Raw genomic sequence first — 21,541 nt, 5'->3', positions numbered from 1 at the left:
CATTTCACCCAGGGAGAAAAAGTTAAACCGAGATTCTCCTTAACAAGACAAATGAAACACTCTGAGGTAAGATTTTGCAAACCAGCGAAATAGCTAAGATTTAAAAAAAACCCTCCCTCCCCAACAAGCATCAACTTTTGCCTCCTTGGGGCTGATAGCACTCCTGCTGGGAACGCACAGGCCTCGTGAGATGAGCTGGTGCTCTCACTGAAGTTACTGGAAGACAGTGGTTAAGCATTGTTTGGCATCAAGACAAATAGGAAAACTGGTGAAAGGTCATCAGAAAGGTGTGGGGGGATAAAGGCAGCTGAAAACAAAGTCCTGTTGTTCTAAGGTGTTTCCTTCCAGAGGAGCGTGAAGACTGGTTGATTTGGAAAGAAATCTGATCTTCACAGGAAGACCGTGCTGCCTAACGCCTCAGAAATGAGCCCTCCCCTGAAAGTTTCCTCAGGGGCCTCCGAGGATGTCTGAATGGACACTAATTATCTGGTATGGATCTACAGTGACACGCTGGCTGACCTCGTTTCAGACAGGGCCATCGGTTCTGTCTTTTCTTTGTTCCTTTTGACACTTTTAATGTCACCAGACCATCCATACCAGATAGGCACTGATACCCGAGAAGTGGCAGAATGAACAAACATATATAGAACCATAAAGACATAGTGGTGGGAGAGAGGAGGCAAGCCTTACCCTCTTTTCTTAAATAACTGAATGGTGGCCAAGAGCCCCGACAGTGTGTTTGGCAAGCAGGGGAGGGTGTTTCTTGACTAACAGACCTGATTAGGGCGCCATCTTCTGAACCTCCATGTTGGATGCTGGCAAGATGTCTGGGTAAACAGAGCCCTACCCACTTCTACATAAGAAACTTTCTGGATTTTTAATTGTTGCCTTTAAAAGGTATTTCTTTGTTTTTGTTTTGTTTTGTTGAGGTAAAAAGCATGTAACACAAATTTACCCTTTTAACAACTTCGAAGTGTCCAGTATAGTATTATTAACTATATGCACGCTGCTGTACAACAGATCTCTAGAACATTTTCATCCTGTAGGAATGAGACCCTACCCATTAAACGACTCCCCATTTTCTCCCCTCCTCCCAGCCTTTGGTAACCCGCATTCTATTTTCTGTTCCTATGAGCTCAACTACTCTAGGTACCTCATATAAACATAATTGTATAGTATTTGTCTCTGTGTGTGTGTGTGTGTGTGTGTGTGTGTGTGTGTGTGTGACTGGCTTTCACTTAGCATAATGTCCTCAGGTCTCATTTTGTTGTAGCATATGGCAAGATGTCCTTCTTTTTAGGCCACGTAATATTTCATTGCCTGGATTTACCACATTTTCTCTCTTCATCCATCCAGCCACGGACATCTGGGTGGCTTCCTTCTCTCGGCTGTTGCGAATAATGCTGCAAAGAACACGGGGACGCAAAGATCTCTTCGCAATCCTGTTTTCGGTTCTTCTGAATATATAACCAGGAGTGGGACGGCTGGACCGTTGCAAAGGTACTCCTACTGCACTTGAAATCGCGGGTAAGTTCGCAGCCTGGTTTTCCAAAGGCCTGGTCCCTAAGACAAAGGCATAAACACCCCAGAAGCAGTCTGTTTCCGAGTCTTCAGATCCTCTGTTGTTGAGAGATGGCCCTGCCTGCATTCTTCTCATTTTACCTCACCCTCACGCTCACATTCCTTGGCCAAATTTTCTTTTTTTCGATGACTTGTGCCTGGATGCAAGACTTTTCGCGAGGTCTTCCCACTTGGCTCCTTTTGCTCGTGCTTCGGCTGTACCAGACGCTTTCGGTGCACAGAAACCCATCCAGAATAAACACCCCAAGTGTGTGTAACGTTTCTGAGTCCAATAAAGAACCACCTCCGGCCAAGCCCAAACGTGAACGATAAAAACTTTATGATGTCGGGGCAGCGACACGAGACGCCTCCCCCGTATAGAGTCAGCAGGTAGGGACGTATATGCTGTATGCTTAAGTGGAAAGCTGCTCCGCACTTCTCTATACAAACACCGGCCACACGTTAAGTGCTCTTCATATGGCCAAGCGTGTGGAATTCCAGATCGGCACTGTGCCCTCATTTATTTATTTTCCAACCACTGTATCTCGATGAAATGTGAGTCGCGAAAAGAAGAGTGAAAAGGGGGTGGAGCGGGAAAGGCCCCGGAGAGTGGAAGGGAAAAAGGAACGGAGAGAAAAGAAACAAAAGCAGCCTCCCTCCCTCTCACGCTGCTTTCAGGGGAGAAATTCCAGCTGGGTCATTTCAAGGGGAAGTTACTGCCACTGGTGGAAATATTTAGGTGTAAATTACTGGAAAGATCTAAGGCAGGGTTTTCATCATTAAGAGAAGCTGCCGTATCAGGGAATTCTTAGGTCTCTCTTTAGAATGAAAAGGCGAAGACCACCACGGAGCACGCCGTCTTGAAGAAAAATGATGTCCCGAAAACTGGAACCACATGGGGGGGGGACCCCATTCATAACGCATGCACGCAAACTCCGACAGCGCAATTTAGAAGCAAAGCTTCGTGGAACATTCGGCCCGCGTCACGGAGTCTGGAGGCTCTACGTGTGAGAATGGAACCACAGAGGCCTGTAAGTTTCGATTCCGTTTTAAAGCAAGTCTCAAAATTTGGTTTCCATCCTGGGGGCACATCCTGCGTGCCCCAAATTCTCTTGGTTCGCTACCCAAATCAGAAACGGAACTTTCCTCCTCAGAACTTCTCAGATTGCTCAAGAAAATGTGCTCTCTGTCCATCAGAGTGAGGGAAACAGGAGATGACACCAGGCCTCGAGCCAGATCAACGCGGTCTTGCTCAGCAAATGAGATGTTCGGCCTGTCTCAGGATGAGGAGCAGATGGTTCCGGGGATGCCACCAAGTTAGGGATGTCACCTGTGTTCGGTGAGCAGGGGTGGGTGTTGTTCAGGTCTAGTCCCATTCCCTCTGAGCAGAACCATGGCTTTTTCTCCTCCTAAGCTCTTATTTCCTATGATTTCACATTTCATTAGTTGGGCTGATTGGCTCTTTTATTCCAGCCTGTTGAGGAAATTCTCCAGGGAACCTCAGCTCAGATTGACTTTGGCCATGAGTGACAAGGCGTAATAGCGACCCTGCAGTTAAGAATTTCTGTCTCCCTGATATCTTGTGATCTGTTTTATTTTGAAGGTGCCATATTGTCTCCTATCTGTTAAAAGAGCAACGGAACAGATATTTTTAAAACACGAAATGATTCTACTGTCTGTTAGGTTGAATTTGTTTCTGGTGTGGAGTTCGATTTGGATTCGAAATGTGCCAGAAAAGCTGTTTCAAACACAGTGATGGGGGAGAAAGGCAGAAAATAAACCTTCAATGTGTCAATGAATAAAACAGAAGAAGCTGATTTATTAAGCACAGCAAAATAAAATGGAATAGAGGGCCAATTAATGCTTTCTGGGTTCCACTGAAGTCTGGTATAAAATTTAATCACGACCAAGGAGTCCACACAAAACTCCAGTCCCATGTTGCTACGGGAATCGAAAAACGCGAAGCACAAATGTGAGGTTTTGCTTACAAATGTGAGGCTGCTATCGTTGGAGGACGAAGCCATCTTATACCATTTTTGCATTTCCAGCATGTTCAGCTCCACGCTAGGTAAGGAGCAGAAGCATGGCATTTACTAAGTTGAATTACTAACATCGAGCTCCCCCAGACTCATCTTATTCTATACCTTAAACTCCCCCAATTATTAGGAAAGACTTCCAGCTTTTTTTAGGTCAAATCTCCAAATAAAACTCACATAAACTTATAAGCCACCTACAAACATTACGTGTGTATGTGCGTACATATAATCCAGGGGCTAAAGTATAGCTATCCCTCACCACTGCTATTATTAGCACAGACTGGATGGCTTAGAAAACTACCACCACTTGCAACGAGCGGGACAACATGCAACAGGTGTTCACACGTGTGCACGCTCCCGTGTGTGTATAAAACTACATTTAAATGCACAGGAACTCTGCATGCGAGATACGCTATTAACTCGGGAAATGGGAGGCTCAGAGAGACCAACGTGCCTAAGGACACATAGCTACTGAAGAGCTGGGTAAGTCCTGACGTGGCAGCAAAAGAGAAAGCTGAGTTACAGGGGGTAGCCATCCGCGAGAGCCAAAGTGGCCGTTCCAGACCACCAACGGCCATGGCGGCGGAACTGGCCTTGAGATCCAGCTCCCGTTGGCAAGCGGGCATCGACACTCTTCTTGAGGCCATAGTGGAAATCAGAACTTTTCAGGAACAAAGTGTCCTTTCTTTTTTTTTTAAAGATTTTATTTATTTGAGAAAGAGAGTAAATGAGAGAGAGCAAGCACGAGTAGGAGAGGGGGGAGGAGCAGAGGGAGACAGGGAGATGCAGACCCCCCACTGAGCAGCAAGCATGATGCGGGACTTGATCCCAGGATCCTGGGATCATGACCTGAGCCGAAGGCAGATGCTTCACCGACTGGGCCACCCGGGTGCCCCTGTCCTTTCTTCTTTTTAACATTCTCAAGACACTATGCGTCCAACTTCCAAACACACTACACGCATCTGGGTTTGCTAGTCTTCTGCTTGAAAAAATAGTGACATTTCTCAAATCAAAAGAAGAGACAGATGATCGAAATTAACCCCAGTGTGAATGGTAGCCGCACCTGAATAATGATTTGGGTGGTGGGGGGGTGGGGGGAGTGGGGAGTGGGACGTTTCTGCAAAACAAGAAAACGCGTAGCTGCTTAGGAACATTGAAAGCAGTAAGAGAATTCCTCCACATGGAACTGGTCGCTCAGTCCAAGCCTGAGATACCCCAGGCGGCACGTTTGTTTTGAACACAAATAAATAGCATGACGTCAGGAGAGGGCTGAGCAGAGCATATATTCTCAACCCTTGGCTCGTAAGACCCCTCCCGGGAGGAATACAATCACCGTCATCTTCCAACCTCTAAGACAAATTACTAGAGGAAAGAGGGCAAAGGTTGAACTAGTCCCCAAAGAAAGAGATAATTTAATGATGGGAGGGGCTGGGGAGAGAAAGAGAAGCTGTATTCCCCAAACAGAACTGGGGAGAAATTTCAGGAGCCAGTGAAGGGTTACCGATGGGATCTTTAATGCTCTTCGACATGAAGAAAGGTACAGCTTTATCACGTAGCAAGATTCCTGTGGGCCATTTCGTATGCCAAATATTTTATTGTCAAATACCTTTTGCCTTTCACCAACCTACCAGAAGAAGGAGTTTCTCTTAAAGAAACAGAGCATCTCCCCGTCTTCCTGTAGCTATATAAACAACTTCTGAAGCTCCCATCCTTCCCAATGTCTGATCGTGATTTATGCAGGACTGTTTACTCAGCTCAGGCTCTGGGAAGGAACAAGGCAAAGTCTTCAACCTCACGTAGTTTCCAATCTAGTGTGCAAAACAGACAGCAAGAAAACGTGCAATGTACGAAGTCGTTCTAAGGACACGAGAAAGAAAACCGAACAGATAAAAAGAGTGGGGGAGGGGAGTGCCCCGATTTTCAGGGACGGGATACTCGAGAAGAGGCATAAATTAAGCTCTATCTGGGGGAACGGTGCCTTAAAAGACGACTCTTGTCACAAGACAGACAGCCCTCGTTTGACCGTCACACAAAAGGCATAACCTGGAGGAGCTCAGCGCTGACATGTCGTGCCGCAGGACCCAGCAACCCAGACTGGCAAAGAGCTTTAGGTTTCTGCAAGAGGACTGATTGTCTTAGGGGATTATGAGAAGGTCTTATGGTATGAAAATTAAAATAAATCTGCCAGGTAGTGAAAAATAACACACACACACATATATATACATATACATACATACATATACATACATATATATATATATACGTATATGTATGTATGTATATGTATATATATGTATATATGTTTGGCCTGTCTCAGGTATATATATATACACATATATATGCATATACACACACACATATGTATGTATGTATGTATATATATATGTGTATGTGTGTGTGTGTGTGTATATATATATATATAAAATTTTTGTGTATGTACACACATATATGTGTGTATATATATTTTGTCACTGTGAAGAGAACCCCGAACCGGCAGGAGCAGCACCGTTCTCTCAGACAGCTCAATAGTGGATGTCCTTTGAAAGTATTCAAAGCACGACTGCGTGCTGGTTATAAGATGGGCTTGGGCGTCCATCCTGACTCGGTGGAAATCCAGGCTCTACCACTTACTGTGTTTCTTTTACCCTTTCAAGCACTAGTTTCCTTATCTGTAAAGCGAGGATGGTACCTGGTCGTCCTGCGTAGAGTTTTGAGGATCCTATGAGACGATGCATTTAATGTGCATAGCTCAGTACCTGGCACTAATTAGAAGGATGAAAAAAATGCCATATTTGTGGCATGTTAATATAACCATGAATGTATAACATATTTGACATGGAATAAGATGTATGCAATATTGTGAATAAAAACATATGATTTGATCATATGGCTTTATAATAACCAGTCATTTCAACTGATTTCTATTTAGCTTGCAGGAGAGCTTCTTATTAAAGTAATCTTGGTATTTTGGATGCCTCACCTCCTGGAAAGAGATATAAGGCTATTACTGATCTGAATCTGTTAAAGCATGAATGAAACACCAAGGTCCACGACTGTACTAACAGCGGGGGCAGGAAAGCAAGAGACCGTGTTCTGGCTGTTCTGAAACCCAGGGCAAGGTTTTCCTGCTTGCATACCATGCAAAGCCATTCTGTTGAGGACAAGTAAAATTTATTCAACAGAAGTGCTTTTCCAGAAGCAGAGGGATCTTTCCTCTCTTCTGAATCCTCGGCTTCTGCCTGGTTCAAATCACAAAGGTGCTCTACAAATAAGACATGACAACCGTGCTCTCCCGAAGCTGCCGCCAATGGCACGAGGAAATGAATGGCCCGGGGAGGAGAGCCCCAGAACAAAGGGAGACAGACACCGCCATTCCTGCAACACTCAATCACAATGCCATGGCCGGGAAGCGGGCATCTCCGAGGGACCAAGGGCATCTGGTTCAAAGCGTGGTGAAGAAAAGGTCCCAGGCACGACACAGGATTATTTGTCATTCTGACGTCTAGGAGGAAAAGGGGTCAGCTGGACCGTAAAAGGCTGATGTCGTTGCCAACTCTACTCATGTTCAAACCGTTAACATGTTCATGATCAAAGTGCCTTTCTTTATGGGGTAGGTGGTACAGATCGCACTATTTTGTAGATTGGAAAAATCGAGGTGCAACAAGAGCCCCTATTAACAACAGCTGGAAAAATGGCCAGCCTCGCCTCCCGGGATGCAGAACGCTACACCGACTTAGGGAACAGCGGTACCAGCCACTCCTGAGCAGCTCATCATGCCAGAGCGGTGTGAGTACCTTACGTGCAGCATCTCATCTTCACCAAAAATCTATGAGGCTGGCAAGGGTTTTACCTGCATTTTATAGACGGCGCCACCGAGACTCTGTGAGGTTCACTGAGCCGCTGAGTGATCTGTCTGAAGCTAGAGACTCTAGCTTGAAAGAGTTAGCAAATTTCCTCTCCAATTTATGGTGATTTGGAGATTCACGAAAAATAAAGAGACTCTAAGAGCTGGATGGAGAAAAATTACTAATAAATTGCTGTGATGAAAATGGGAGAAAGAGATGAAACAGAAGGTAGAATCAACTATAAGTTAAATATATACAGTGAGTCAGGAAAGGCTGTGGTATCAGAAGTAGCAAATAGGGAGAAAGTGAAGGCTGTGACTGACTGGATTCACCCAGTGACTGGATCATTCTGTGCATCCCTGGGAGAAGCCTCAACGACCACCTGTCGTGGTGGGGGTGGCAGTCATAGCAGCTACCATAGCATCACAGCATGATGAGGGCCCAAGAAGGTCAAGTCTAGGAAGTAAATATCACATAAGGATTTTGAGGTCCCTCTGTCCATACTGCGTTCTCCCATCCAGGACCCAGAAAACCCTTCCTTCTCCTTTGAGATTTTGCCTGCTGGATTGATTATACATTTCTCTTAAGAAAGGCATTTATGGAACTTTACAATACCCTCTCCATGGCAACCATCTCACAAGCAAAAAAGGAGTCAATGGGCATATCCACCAGCAATGGCAAGTTTGCCTTCAGACCCGAGAGGTACAGAAAGAGAATTCTTATTCCAAAGAGTTCCATCAGGATTTTTATGGTGCAGAACTGACAAATGTCACTCCGTTTTAGAGGACCGTGACCCTGAGTACTGAGAGACAAGCAAATCTGAGAGCATAAGGGGGTACTCCCAGATTATAACATTTTCATACTGAAGGTAAAATATCACGGAACATCACTTTCCCATTACGAAAGCCAGGAAACGGCAAAACTTGTCGCCTCTGTATCTTCTCCTTTTATGTTTTACCTTGTATTGCAATGTTTACTAATGAATGATGGAGGTACTTAATGGCGGACTCATGTATGTGTGTTTAAGATTTTATTTGTTTAGTTGAGAGAGAGAAAGAGAGAGACAGAGCACAAGCAGAGGGAGAAACAAGCAGAGGGAGAAGCAGACATCCGGCTGAGCAAGGAGCCCGATGACTCTGGGATCATGACCTGAGCCGGAAGCAGATGCCTAACTGACTGAGCCACGCAGGCGTCCCAATGAACATTTTTTAATCCAGTTATTGTGGAGGAATTAGGGAAAGATAGGGGTAGATGGGATACATATATGGGTAGGCAATTTTTTTTTTTTAAGATTTTTATTTATTTATTAGACAGAGATAGAGAAAGCCAGCGAGAGAGGGAACACAAGCAGGGGGAGTGGGAGAGGAAGAAGCAGGCTCATAGCGGAGGAGCCTGACATGGGGCTCGATCCCATAACGCCGGGATCACGCCCTGAGCCGAAGGCAGACGCTTAACCGCTGTGCCACCCAGGTGCCCCGGCAATTTCTATTTCAATCAATCCAAAAACTGTAACTAAAGTTAGTGAAAAGTAGCTGAGAAGCCACACATGGCAATTATATAATAACCAGGAATCAAGAAAAAGCAAATGGATGTGGATAAAAGACTACATGACGGGAACAGTATCCTATCACCTGTATTTCTACTGCTGTGTAAGTCAGATGTGACCCAAATTTGCATGAATCTCTAAGACCTGAGAGCAGGGTCTTAGCCTCAGGCTAAAATGTATCAAGGAAAGCAGCTTAGCTTCACTTTAGAAAGACAAATCCTGAGACGGGTTATAAAACTATGATCAAGAAAAAAGCAAAGTGCAAAGGCGTTTGAAATTTCCCATCAGAGGCACCGCTGATGTGCTGGGCACTCCAAAAGCCAGAACCTTTCCTGAGGGGTCAAGTAGTGTGCAAAGCACTTTTTATGTACTTTGTCCTCGTTTCTGTAATAACTCCGAGCTACGTAATCCTAAATGCTCACATTTTACAGGCAAGGATGTTGAAACAGAAAAATTAAGTCACGTGTCTACAGTTACCCAGCTTACAACAGATAGTTCAACAGTCCACAAAACCCGGGCAGGCTGGGCCTGAAAACTGAACTCTTACTCAGTTTGCTGTGTGCAGAGAGAGCAGGACGTGTGGTAAGCAGGTCACACAGGACTTTGAAGTTTTGAAGGTGGTATGGGGACAGGGTGACAAGGGAACTGGGATGAGAGTCAGAACGAGTCTCTCCTCTGCCACTAACTCACCAAGGTGAATGCAGACCATTCTGTGTCTTCAACTAAACTGAAGCGGACTCATGTCTAAGACCACATTCCACACTGGTAATGTGGTAATGACCCGGACAAGCAAGTTGCAGGAATCGGTAATAGAATGACGCCATTTACAAATACTTGGATTGAGCAAGACATATGTTATGTCTATTTCCATATATCACTCGTGCATATAAGCTTATGGTTCTTCCTTTGTCTCTCACTGTGAAAGATACATGAATAAATCATGATAGACACTCAAATATTACATACTATTTTCTTATCGTACGACTCCCCGCTGCTGTAGGTGGTGGCCAGCGTGGACGAACACTCTTCCAGGTACCAAGGCTTCTTGCCACTCTCGGCTGTGCTGCTGATGGAGATGGTGTAGATGCTGTTGGTGTAGCCGTCACACGAACAGTGGTCTTTGCTCCTTCCACCATTTCCTGAGGCCCAGACAAAAACAGAGCCGAGGCCTCGCCGCCCCTGTTCGCACACAGAAAAAGTTAAATGATAGAAGACACAGATCACAGACTTTAAATGCAGAGATCAATATCAACAGGGCACATCAAATATTTATAGGAGGGCTGTGATGCTATTTTGGTAATATGCTGGATGAAAGCTGTTTTTTGAGGTAAGAAGAGTTGCTTTTATTTTATTAATTTTTTATTTTTATTATTTTATTTTATTTTTTAAAGATTTTATTTTTTATTTATTTATTTGACACAGAGAGAGAGACAGCCAGCGAGAGAGGGAACACAAGCAGGGGGAGTGGGAGAGGAAGAAGCACGCTCACAGCGGAGGAGCCCGACGTGGGGCTCGATCCCAGAACGCCGGGATCACGCCCTGAGCCGAAGGCAGACGCTTAACGACTGAGCCACCCAGGCACCCCTAATTTTTATTTTTTTTAAGGAGAAAGAGAAAAAGCATGTGGAGGGTGGGGAGAGGCTGAGAGAGAGAATCTTGCACGAAGCCCAACCCAGGGCTCGATCTCACGACCCTGAGATCAGGACCTGAGCTGAAATCAAGAGTCAGATGCTTAACTGACTCAGCCACCCGGGCGCCCCAAGAGGAGTTGCTTTTACAAACTAAAATAATCTGGATGTAATGTACACCCTGGTGACTACAGTTAATAATCCTGTATCATTTATTTGAAAATCGCTAAGAGAATAGATCTTAAAAGCTCTAGACCCACTGTGGTACTCATTTCCCAATATACAAATATCAAAGCATTCTTTTGTATGCTTGAAATGAATACAATGTTATATGCCAATTATATCCCAATAAAAAAACTTAAACCTTTTCACATGTCACAGTCATAGAAGTCACAAGAACACCAATGATGACAATAAGAGGCCTAACGTTCATTAGGTACCCACCATGGACCAGGCACAATTATAATTGTTTTACATGAATCAGACTGAACTCTTCCAATAACCCTGTGGGAATGGTACAATTTTTGTCCCCATTATACAGATGAAGAATTGAGCTACAGAAATTAAGAAACGTTCCCAAGGTCAAATAGCTAGGAAGTGGAAGGACAAAATTTGAAGCCACACAGCCAGACCCCAGAGTTGGACTATCATTAGCTGTAATTAGTACAGACCTATACTAGTGCGCTAACTCTTCATCTATATGAAATAGGGGCTCTTATGCTCCCTCAGTTAACATATGAGCAACATGAGGTGTGGAGAGGTTATGTGATTTATCCTCAGGTCACACTGTTGGTGAGGAGCAGAATTAGGGATGATGTACCTTTTAGAATTGTGCCTCCCTTGTGTACGGCAGGGACACTAATTATGAAGGATGTTAATGGATGCTACCAGAAATAAAAAAACATTTCAAGATTAAGTATGTTTGGGAAACTTTAAGTTAAACAAAATGAAACAGAGTCCCCTGCTGTAGAATTTGATAAGTGATTGTTCATTGGAAAACTCTACGGGAGGCACAATCGGATGTTTTTTCCAAACATGGCGGATGGTGCCATGTCTGGAAATGGCGGATACCTTCTTCAACCCGATCCGTGAAATTTTTCTTACAAGGCTAGGAGATGGGGTTACATTCTTTATGCCAAAACTTGGCATCCATTTGCAGAGTTTCCTGAGGTCATAAAATGATTAAGGAGAAGAAGCAAAGTAGAACATAGACGTTCCAAAGCATAATGACTATTTGGTTCCGTAAGATAAGATCTTCAGAAGAAAAGAGAGAAGTTAGCCAAAGTGAAGTGTATTTCTCCGAATAGCTGGAGCTGAACCCCTCAGAAATTTAACCTTTTTAAAACCAGAAGTCACATTGAAGGACACAGAGGCCAAATCTATCATTTGGTAATTAGAGACTGCGAACCGACGTCACTTGCTGGGGATGGCTGAACCTCTTTCTCGCTTCCAGGCCCTAGCTTTCATGGTCTCAGGTGGAGGGAAAGTATTTGGGATGCTGTTTTGGAATTTCTGGTAAAAGAGCCAAGGAAAGAGAGATGACAAAGAATTTGAAATATCCTTGATAAACTGTCTCTGACCTTGAAACCTCAAGGAAGAGAATATTTATGACACAATTTGACCTGAACATAGATTTCTTTTTGTCTTTCAACGTGGAAAAATGCAATATGATCGCACAGGAATGGGAAAAATTCATGAAGAGAGAGGGAGAGAAAGTTCTGGATGTTCTTGCCACTAGACAGCTGGGTCTGGTTTACCATCCTTCAGTTTGTCATCAAAATATTCCTGAAATGTACAGAAGGAGGCAAAAATCACTAAGCCATCATAAACGAAGGATTTTGTTCAATGCTTTGTAAATCTCTAGAAGGAATTACTCCTCACTATGGTGTGGATGGCCAGATTGAGAAACTCTGGTGACTGACTCAGATCCTCACCTCAGAGACAGAACATTACAGCCAGAGAAGGAAGGGTCTAATTCATCATCAGTATGTACTCTCTCTATCACACACTGAGAGACTGTGTTGCTGGCAAAAAGCATAGTGACAGTGGAGCTTTCTCTGACAGGTCAAGAGAATGCATGAACTAATGCGAAAGCGCTTCTGGTTTAAACAGCACTGGAACAGATACTAGATTAAGAACCATAAAACCACGAAAAAGCACGTATGGCATAATCACATATACACGCCTATACAAAATTATGACTGGGTCCCTATGTGTAAAATTCACCGAAAAGATCTTTAAAAACGTACTCAGTTTTAAAAGAATATTTAATAAGAAAATATTTAGAAGGTACTTTTATGTTCACCGTGTAATTATAAATGGAGGATACAAAATGATATAATATGCTCTCAGTTTAGAAAAAAAAATGTGTGCCTGAGTGTGTGTATGTGTGTGTAAAGAAGTTAATGTATATAAAGTTATATGCATGAAGCGACCATAAAGTGACAACGTAACAGAACTTAATTCTGCTTGGTAAGATTAGGAAAGATTTTTTTTTTCTTTTTTATACCATCCCTCCATGACCATATGTGATTTTTATAAACAGAAACACATTTATTCCCCTCTTAAGAGGGGAAACATAGGGCCAATTCTTTTTTTTTTTTTAATTTTATTTATTAGACAGAGAGAGACACAGCGAGAGACAGAACACCAGCAGGTGGAGTGGGGGAGGGAGAAGCAGGCTTCCCGCTGAGCAGGGAGCCCGATGTGGGGCTGGATCCCAGGACCCTGAGATCATGACCTGAGCCAAAGGCAGATGCTTAACGACTGAGCCACCCAGGTGCCCCCACAGGGCCAATTCTTAAGAGATAATTTTTATTTTATGATCAAGAGGGGTTTTACACACAGTAGGTTCATTGTGCACTAAAAGCAGCAGAGACTAACATTTATAGAAACTTCCTATGCACTAAGCACCATACAAACATTATTCTGCGCAATTCAAATCTATATCATCATTTCATAGATGGGTAAACTGAGGCTCAGAAATGCTCATGAACGCCAGAGCCAGAGTTTCAAATCCAACTGGAGCTAAAGCCTGTGCCCTTAACCCTCAACAATAGTCTTCTTTTGGGCAAAAACAAGGCTGGTGGTTGCTGTACTGTTTGTAGCCAAAGCTCTAGGGTCTTCACTGGAACTTGGCTTTAGAACCTAAGAGCAGAGCAGCCTCCAAGTTCTTTCCAGACTTGGTGTCAGGACTCAAATGATAAAGAAAGGATGCATGCATGGTCCTGAGCATTCTCAGGGAGAAGGATGGAGGTTCAGATGCAAAATTCTGCCTAGAAATCCCAACCTGACCAGGGCTGCCTCAGAAGTAGGTCCACAAGTCATTCTACCATGGCGGCTTCCAGAGAGGACACCCCTGTGAAGGAACTAGGTCATTATTATGGGGACCAGGACATCTGCTGGGCTGAAAGAAAGAATGGTTGAAAGAACAGTAGGTTGCCACTGCCCTGGAAATGTCCTTTCCAGAGAGAGGTGACATCCCTCTATCAAAGATAATTTGAAGGAATTCTTTTACTACTGGGTATGGTGAAGGGAAACATCAAAGGACAGTATGAGATCAATAACCACCCACCCCTTATGATGCAAGGAAGTTGGGGTGTGTGCATGGGGGTCACTGGAACTGGAAACAGAGGGGCTAGTATGAGTTGAGAAATGATTAGGGGACATACCAACCCATGGTGGCCCTGCTGGGAGGGGGCCAGGGGAATATGTACTGAGACCCTAGTCTCTTTCTCCTCTCCATCTCTCTCCCAGAAGCCTGAGGACCTGGGAGGCCATAGGGATCAGTATCCCTGAGCGTGGAGCTTGTGGAGAGAAGGGGAGAGAGGATCTGGACAATCTCATGGAAGACACCTGGCATTGTCCTTAAGCTGTGTCATGGAGTTGTGTCCCCTACCCTTCAAATTCATTCGGTGACATCTTAACCCCAATGCGACTGTTATAAATACAGTAAAGACACAGCAAGAAGGTGGCTGTCTCTTAAGCTGAGGAGAGAGGTGTCACCAGAACCCAACTCTGCTGGCACTGGGATCATGGACTTCCAGACTTCCAGCCTCCGGACTTCGAGAAGATACATTTCTGTTGTTAAGCCACCCAGTCTGTGGTATTCCGTTATGGTGGCCCAGGCTAATACAAGGGAAGAGGGGGAGATAAAGGGTGGCCTGCCCCCCCATGGAGGCAACAGAATATACAGATGCTGCCGCCATGCCTCACTATCTACCAGGCATTCTGACTGTTATGCATATGTGTATGGTTTATGATTAAAGCCCCAGAAATAAACAGGCTAATTTGTGGGCTGAAAATGCCATAAAGATCTATGCTATAGATCTATGGGGTTAATCTGAAACAATTAGCAATTCAAAGATTTATTTACTACAGATGCACAGCAGATTTCCATTACTGTGCAATATTCAGAAAATCAAAACATATGTGGTAAAAGAGAATCTGGACATTTCTCCAAAAATTCAGAGTAATTTAAGAATGAAATCTTAATGTGGGAATGTAGGGAAAGAAAGGAAGGTGGGCAGAGTAGAATAAAGAGTAAAGAATCTGGAGACACATATTTTCCTAAAGTGTAGGAAATGACATTTTCTAGTTTGGTAAAGTATTATGTTTCCAACTGGTTATTTAAATATGGCTTTGGATGAAAAAAGAAAAAAAATCCTCCAATTTAATTGAGTACCAAGTTAAAAGTTAGTGAACTCAAGGCAAAATATTTTGTGAAATCCATGTAAGATCCATTTGACCAAACTCTATTCTTTTTCATTGTGTATTTAATTGTGCATGTGTTTCTTCTCGTGTATGTCCTACAAACATCAATTTATAATGCCCCCAAATTTTATTACTGAAGGCTAGAAAGGAACTGGATTTTCTTGTGTTTCTGGAGGTCAGAAAAGGCTACTTTACAGAGCATTACCAATTAAATCCTACACCCCAAGCCAGGTTTTGAAAGCTAGAGAGTTCGATGGAACCAACTTTCTTTTTTAAAAATGGTGTGATAATTTTTCAGCCACTGTGGTCAGATTTTATTTAGTATTCTAATATTACTTTCTTTCCCGTATCACTTAGAAAATATTATTAAAGGGGCACGAATAAGTGACCAGAGATTCCTGAAATAAAAAAAAAATGTGGCTGGACACTGTGCTGGTGCTTTCACAAATATTAGTGAATTTAGAGCAATCCCAGCAAGTTAGAGATGTATTTTACAGATTAGAAAACCAAGCAACACTAAGTAACAGGCAAGCCAACATATCACCAGAATGTGGTGGAAGACAGGGGATGGAGGTCCCTAAGTCTGATCAGAAAGTACCTATCTGTGTGTGTCAACACCAAGAGACAGGACGATACAACACATGATGAGGAACTTTCCTTTATCTGTGACGTCTTCCAAGCATAGCCTGCATACCCAGTTGCCAAAGCCCTTCACCATTCCGCTCGCCATCTTTCTTTGATATTTGTTCTCTTGGTGAGAAAAGAGCAACACCCTCCAAAGAAGCTCTTCCACACTTGGATCACAGATAGAGGGGTTTCAGGCCAGAAGAGGCAGAGGAAAGACAAGGACACCCATAATATGTGGTAGCTGAGATATGAAGAAAGAACTGTTCATCTTTGATAACAAAATCAAGCTGGTTCCTTAACAGAGCAGGTTCATTGACAGAAATAGGTCTGGTTTAGAAACATAATATAAAGGCAAGACAACATTAACACACTTCTGAAAGTCATCTGTAGCTCTCACACAAAATGTTCCAGAATTCTAAAATATACACTGCTTTTTAAAGCAATTGTTAATAACCCTTTGAATTATTATCATCAGTAGGAGAGATGATTCACATGAAAGCAAAGTCGTCTTAAAGGTGACCTAAAAAGTAATCCAAGAAGAAATGTAATCCCTAATTGAGGACAAGTCAGGAGCAGATAGTCACACAACTTCCAATGCCTAGGAGACGATTCTGGTAGAATTTGGTGGAACAAAGTCTTCTTTGGGAATGGACCAAGAAAATGTAGTCATGCTATGGATACAGTAAGACGTCTTTGGGAAAGACTAAAGCCTGTGACTTATTTTTTCAATCAGTTCTTTGGGGCAAGATGGGGACTGGGGTAGGAAAATTAATTACAGTTGACCCTTGAACAACTCAGGTTTGAACTCCATGAATCCACTCATATGTGATTTTTTTCTTAATAAATACAGTACAGCGGTGTAAATGTACCTTGTCTTCCTTATGATCTTAATAACATTTTCTTTTCTCTAGCCTACTTTATTATAAAAAGACAGTATACAATACATATAACATACAAAATGTATGTTAATCATGGGTTATCAATAAGACTGCTGGTCACGTAGTTAAGTTTTGGGGGAATCAAAAGTTATACGTGGATTTTGGACTGTGCAGGGGGTCAGTGGCCCTCCTGTCCACACTGTTCAAGGGTCAGCTCTAGGTGAGACTCATCTGGACCCAGGGACGACAGTGCGCCACCCCCCACCAGAACACCAGGGAACGAGATGTTCTTAAGAGTAAAAGGAGATGTATCCTCTGAGGGTTAGGAATCTGCAGGGGAAGCGCTGCTCCGTCAGAAACAATCCTATGCCAGAGTGCTAACTTCATCAGGACTCTATTGCGGTGTCTTCCCTCCCCCAGAAAGTACGCACAGGCAACCCTTATTTTTATGATCTACTTCCTCTGTGAGTCGGAGTGCCTGATGTAAAGGGTATCCAGGTTCCACTGGATTCCATTTCTGCTCTCCGAATATTTCATTATTGTGCTCTCAGAATTATTAAGCGAAACAGAAGAACTACTTTCAGGAAAAACCAAACTGTCATCAATTATGGTTTATTCGGTAACTGGAGTGCAGCCAACAGCTAATTCCACTTGTTTCCAAGCAAAAGTTCTAGGGCTGAAAATGCTTAGCAATGCTTCCCAAAGATGATTTCAACAGATAGCCAACACCTGCTGAGTTCAACCTTCCTTGGGCCCCAGCGCCTCCCCCCACTGCTCTTCATCTTTCTATACCCACTTTAGTGTGTCCACGGCCCAAGCTGCCACGTAGCCCTACATCGAATTTGGAGGAAGGACTGTCACAATATCCACAGAGTGGCTTACAAAAAATACTCCGTGGGTGGGTCTTCACCATTCTCACTCTATGTAACTTACCCTGTCCAAGCATGTTGATGATTGAAAAAGATGGAAAATACATATGCAGTTATTTTTTTTTTAAGGACTAAAAGTGAGGTGAAGAAGGCTTTTGCAAATGGTAAGCTGTTTCTCCCCATTTTTGTCTTCCTAGTTTTTCTTGTGTGATAGGACTTCACCCTCTCTTCCCCCTCATCTCAACCTCACCCACCTTTTCCGCCCCGCAACAGGCTTTCTCTCTTCTGATTTGCTGTGTACACGATGTGTGGCTAAGCCGTGTATATTAAGCATTTTTTAATGTTTTGTAGGTTTTTTAATACACTGAAAATATATTAGATGTAGTTATTAGCGATATTACGTTTACCATGCCCAAATGAAAAGCCATTTTATATGCTTGCCACGCATACCAAATGCAGCCAACTTCCCTTTATAAAGGAAAAGAGAACCCAATTTGTGATTATGGAACCGACTATTGGTGACAATAGTTGCAAGCATTTCTGATGAAACGATAAAGACATTTATACTTATGTATACGCAATTTTCCAGCACTGTTCACGTTCTAGTATCTCAGTGAGCAGTCTGATGCTCTCAGTTTAGGAAACCTAAAGGTGACTTTAGCTCAGTTTTCTAAAAGGACATTTGGAATAAGTGGTCAAAACTAGCATAAAAACTAATCAACTCTGTGAACGCAGAACTCCCCCAGACTCAGGTTCCTGATAAAAAGCTACATTTATGTTTATCATGTGCATAGAAAAAATAAAAACAAAATGAGTTGCTTAGCCACCCTATCTGCCAAAATATAAATTCAGGAGAACATCAACTCACTAAAGGTTTGGTAGAACCAATCCTGTGCCAGAGCTGCCTTTCCTCAGAAGGGTTGACACTGAAGGCTGAGCTTCTGACACTTTATCACCCAAGTGCGCCGTGGCGTGATCCTTGGCTCCCGACAACAGTACTACAACAGCGCAGATTTCTTTCACTTTGTTTATTTGTCAAGAATCACTGGGAAAAGAAAACCCGTCTTTCATGGAGAAAAGGTAGTAGATCTAGAAGGAACTAAAACCCAGGTGTGTGTATGAATGGAAATAAGTATGTTTTCAAGCAAAGAATTTTATTCCTACGATCCTCGGGATATTCTGTACATTTAGGAACTTTACATAAGGAAAATTTGGAGCTGAATAATGTGCTATAGATATTATTGAAAACTGGATACATAAGAGGTTTATACGTTGAAATTTTAAATTCCTGCATCAGAAAACTAAGGGAATGAGGTTGGCAGAGCCGGAACCAGATGGGTCCACTCCCATCTTGACTGAAATGCTGATCCCCACTGAGTACGAATGCAATGGGGTGGTCCTCACAGTGCGACATAACGTGATTTAGTGGACTGGACAAAACAAAGAACAAACAAAAAAACACCAACACCTTTCTCCTCCTGCCTTATCTCATTTGCCAAATCAACAATTTCCAAATAATTGCCTAGTATTAATGTTTTCTCTACGGTCAATTCATAATGGTCAAGCCTCCATTTTTTTCTCAGGCCTGTCTTCCTCTTCTGATTCACTGAACCTCTGCGAAATCAGGTTAATATTTACTTCCGGTCACTCCCACAGCCTCCAAGATTCGAGCCCTACTCAAGCTGTTTTCCCATGGCCTGGGGACCTGGAATGCTGGCTGGGAGGAGGAATATGCAAATTATGTTTCTCAACTCCTCATCCCAAGCTGCTATAACAATACCTGACACGGGGCTTGATCCCAGGACCCTGGGATCATGACCTGAGCCAAAGGCAGACACCTAACCAACTGAGCCACCCAGGTGCCCCAACGCAATCAATAATTAACAGCACCAAGGCAGCCATTTGGGGTACACCCACCATTCCAGCATTCCCATTTTGGGGAGAACAAGATGACATATAGGAGAAAAGTTTCTATATCTTGGATCATCCCAGAGCAAAGGCAAACTCATGCTCAGGATTGTTTCAGGAGAGACAGGTTTATGAAATTGAGAAGGACATTTCCAATATTAATATTAGTTACCTATTATGAAACTGCCCAGGAAGATACCACACCTTCAAATTTCTATTAAAGGAGTAAAAGTGGAAATATTCCTTTTGTAGAGAATACAAAATATTTACTATCAACAGTGGTATGAGACGAATTTATTGCAAATGTTTGGAAAGGTGTTTGGAAAGGAGGACAGAGGGAAACTCTAGCAGTAATGAAAGATTTATAGTCTTCTCTGCGTTAGGTTACAGAATGCCTCACCATGGGGGACTGGTCAACATGGAGAGGGCAAGAAAGCTGCTCCCCTCCAAAGCCCACCAGGGGGTTTGAATGTCACAGGCCTCTCTACTCCATGAAGTAACCACCTTGGTCTTTGTGGAGCAGCCCTTAATATTTCTGAACTAGAGAAAATCAGCCCTTCACAGTTTCTTCCCATAAACACATTCCTGACTTCAATGAAAGCCAATCACACTTCTGAAGAGATTACACTTGATGTTAAGCTTATGTTATTGACAAGATCCAGCAGTGGGTAGTCTGGGGTCCTTACAGATGCATCAGACATGGCCTTTCCTCTGAGGAGAAGACCAGCAGTAGGTCTGAGCCTGCAGATGGGCGATCAGTCAGTCTTCAAGAGGGCTCTACAAAGTCAGCATTGTCATAGTCTTTTCTTAGGGAAGCAGAAGCTCTGATAACTTAGTAACTTGACCCGGGTCAAAACACTGGAGGGAAACCAAGAAGATTCCAACCCGGCTCTCTGTGACTCTAAGGTCAGTACTCTCTACCTTCCCGCAGCTTGCATCCGGGGAGGAAGAGAAAGAGACAATACAGTGAAGTTGAGAATATGCCAAGTCAGTTTGCCCCAACAACGTTTCCCAGGACTTCAGGAAGAGCGAGGTCCCTATGGTAGCGTCCACTTCCATGACCATAATGACAGCTACAGAGGAGAGAGGTGAATGAGCAGAGACAGGCCCACGTGATGCACTTGACAGGTACAGATTCACACAACATTCACGTGCCAGAAGACAGACTGAGTCAGAGCCACACTCATGCCTCTTAATGGTCAGGTTACCTACTTTGCTCAGACTTAGTTTCCAAATCTGTAAACTGGTGAGGTCCTATGAAGATCATCCTTCTGCCTAACCAAGTGGCTACCGTAATAGTCATCGTAACGTTTACAATCCTGAATATTAAAGTTTGATTGTCTTCCTCTTAAAGAAGAGAACTGTAGGGGCGCCTGGGTGGCACAGCAGTTAAGCGTCTGCCTTTGGCTCAGGGCGTGATCCCGGCGTTATGGGATCGAGCCCCACGTCAGGCTCCTCCGCTATGAGCCTGCTTCTTCCTCTCCCACTCCCCCTGCTTGTGTTCCCTCTCTCGCTGGCTGTCTCTATCTCTGTCGAATAAATAAATAAAATCTTAAAAAAAAAAAAAAAAAAAGAAGAGAACTGTAAGCTCAGGACAAGTGAAAAAAACCTGTTATAAAAATCACATGTACTTTAATGTCATTTGTTACTATCAACTCAGTTCACTTTATCCTTGTTTATTTCACAGTGGCGTCTTTTTTTTTTTAAATTTTATCCAGTTACTGCCAAGTTTTGTTAAAGAAAATTTCCATTACCTTTCTTAAATTTATGCTCTAAATCACAGAAATTCAGGATTGGTATGGACCTTAACTTGACCTAATCAAATCCTGTAGGATTTTTGTATTTTCCCTGTAAGTAGGGACATCCAGACTGTACTAGAATGATGCCCGTGGTGAGGGCTTCACATCCTCCCCTATATGTCACTATCTAGA

At 43.2% G+C, this 21,541-nt stretch overlaps 1 protein-coding gene across 4 annotated transcripts in view; it reads right to left on the bottom strand.

Moving 5' to 3' along the window:
- Nucleotides 1-21,541, bottom strand: part of PCSK5 (proprotein convertase subtilisin/kexin type 5) — a 447,222-nt gene that overhangs the window by 247,925 nt on the left and 177,756 nt on the right. For all 4 annotated transcript variants that reach the window (XM_045781017.2, XM_045781018.2, XM_045781021.2 and 1 more), the window contains one exon: nucleotides 9,954-10,166. In XM_045781017.2, coding sequence (XP_045636973.2) covers nucleotides 9,954-10,166 — 213 coding nt within the window. The remainder of the gene's footprint in view (nucleotides 1-9,953; nucleotides 10,167-21,541) is intronic.

The sequence above is a fragment of the Ursus americanus genome, chromosome 34 (assembly GCF_024610735.1).
Source record: "Ursus americanus isolate L20-20 chromosome 34, mUrsAme1.1.p, whole genome shotgun sequence".
NCBI classification, from domain to species: domain Eukaryota; kingdom Metazoa; phylum Chordata; class Mammalia; order Carnivora; family Ursidae; genus Ursus; species Ursus americanus.
Note: the sequence above shows the minus strand (reverse complement) of the source record. Positions and strands in the feature narration are given on the sequence as shown.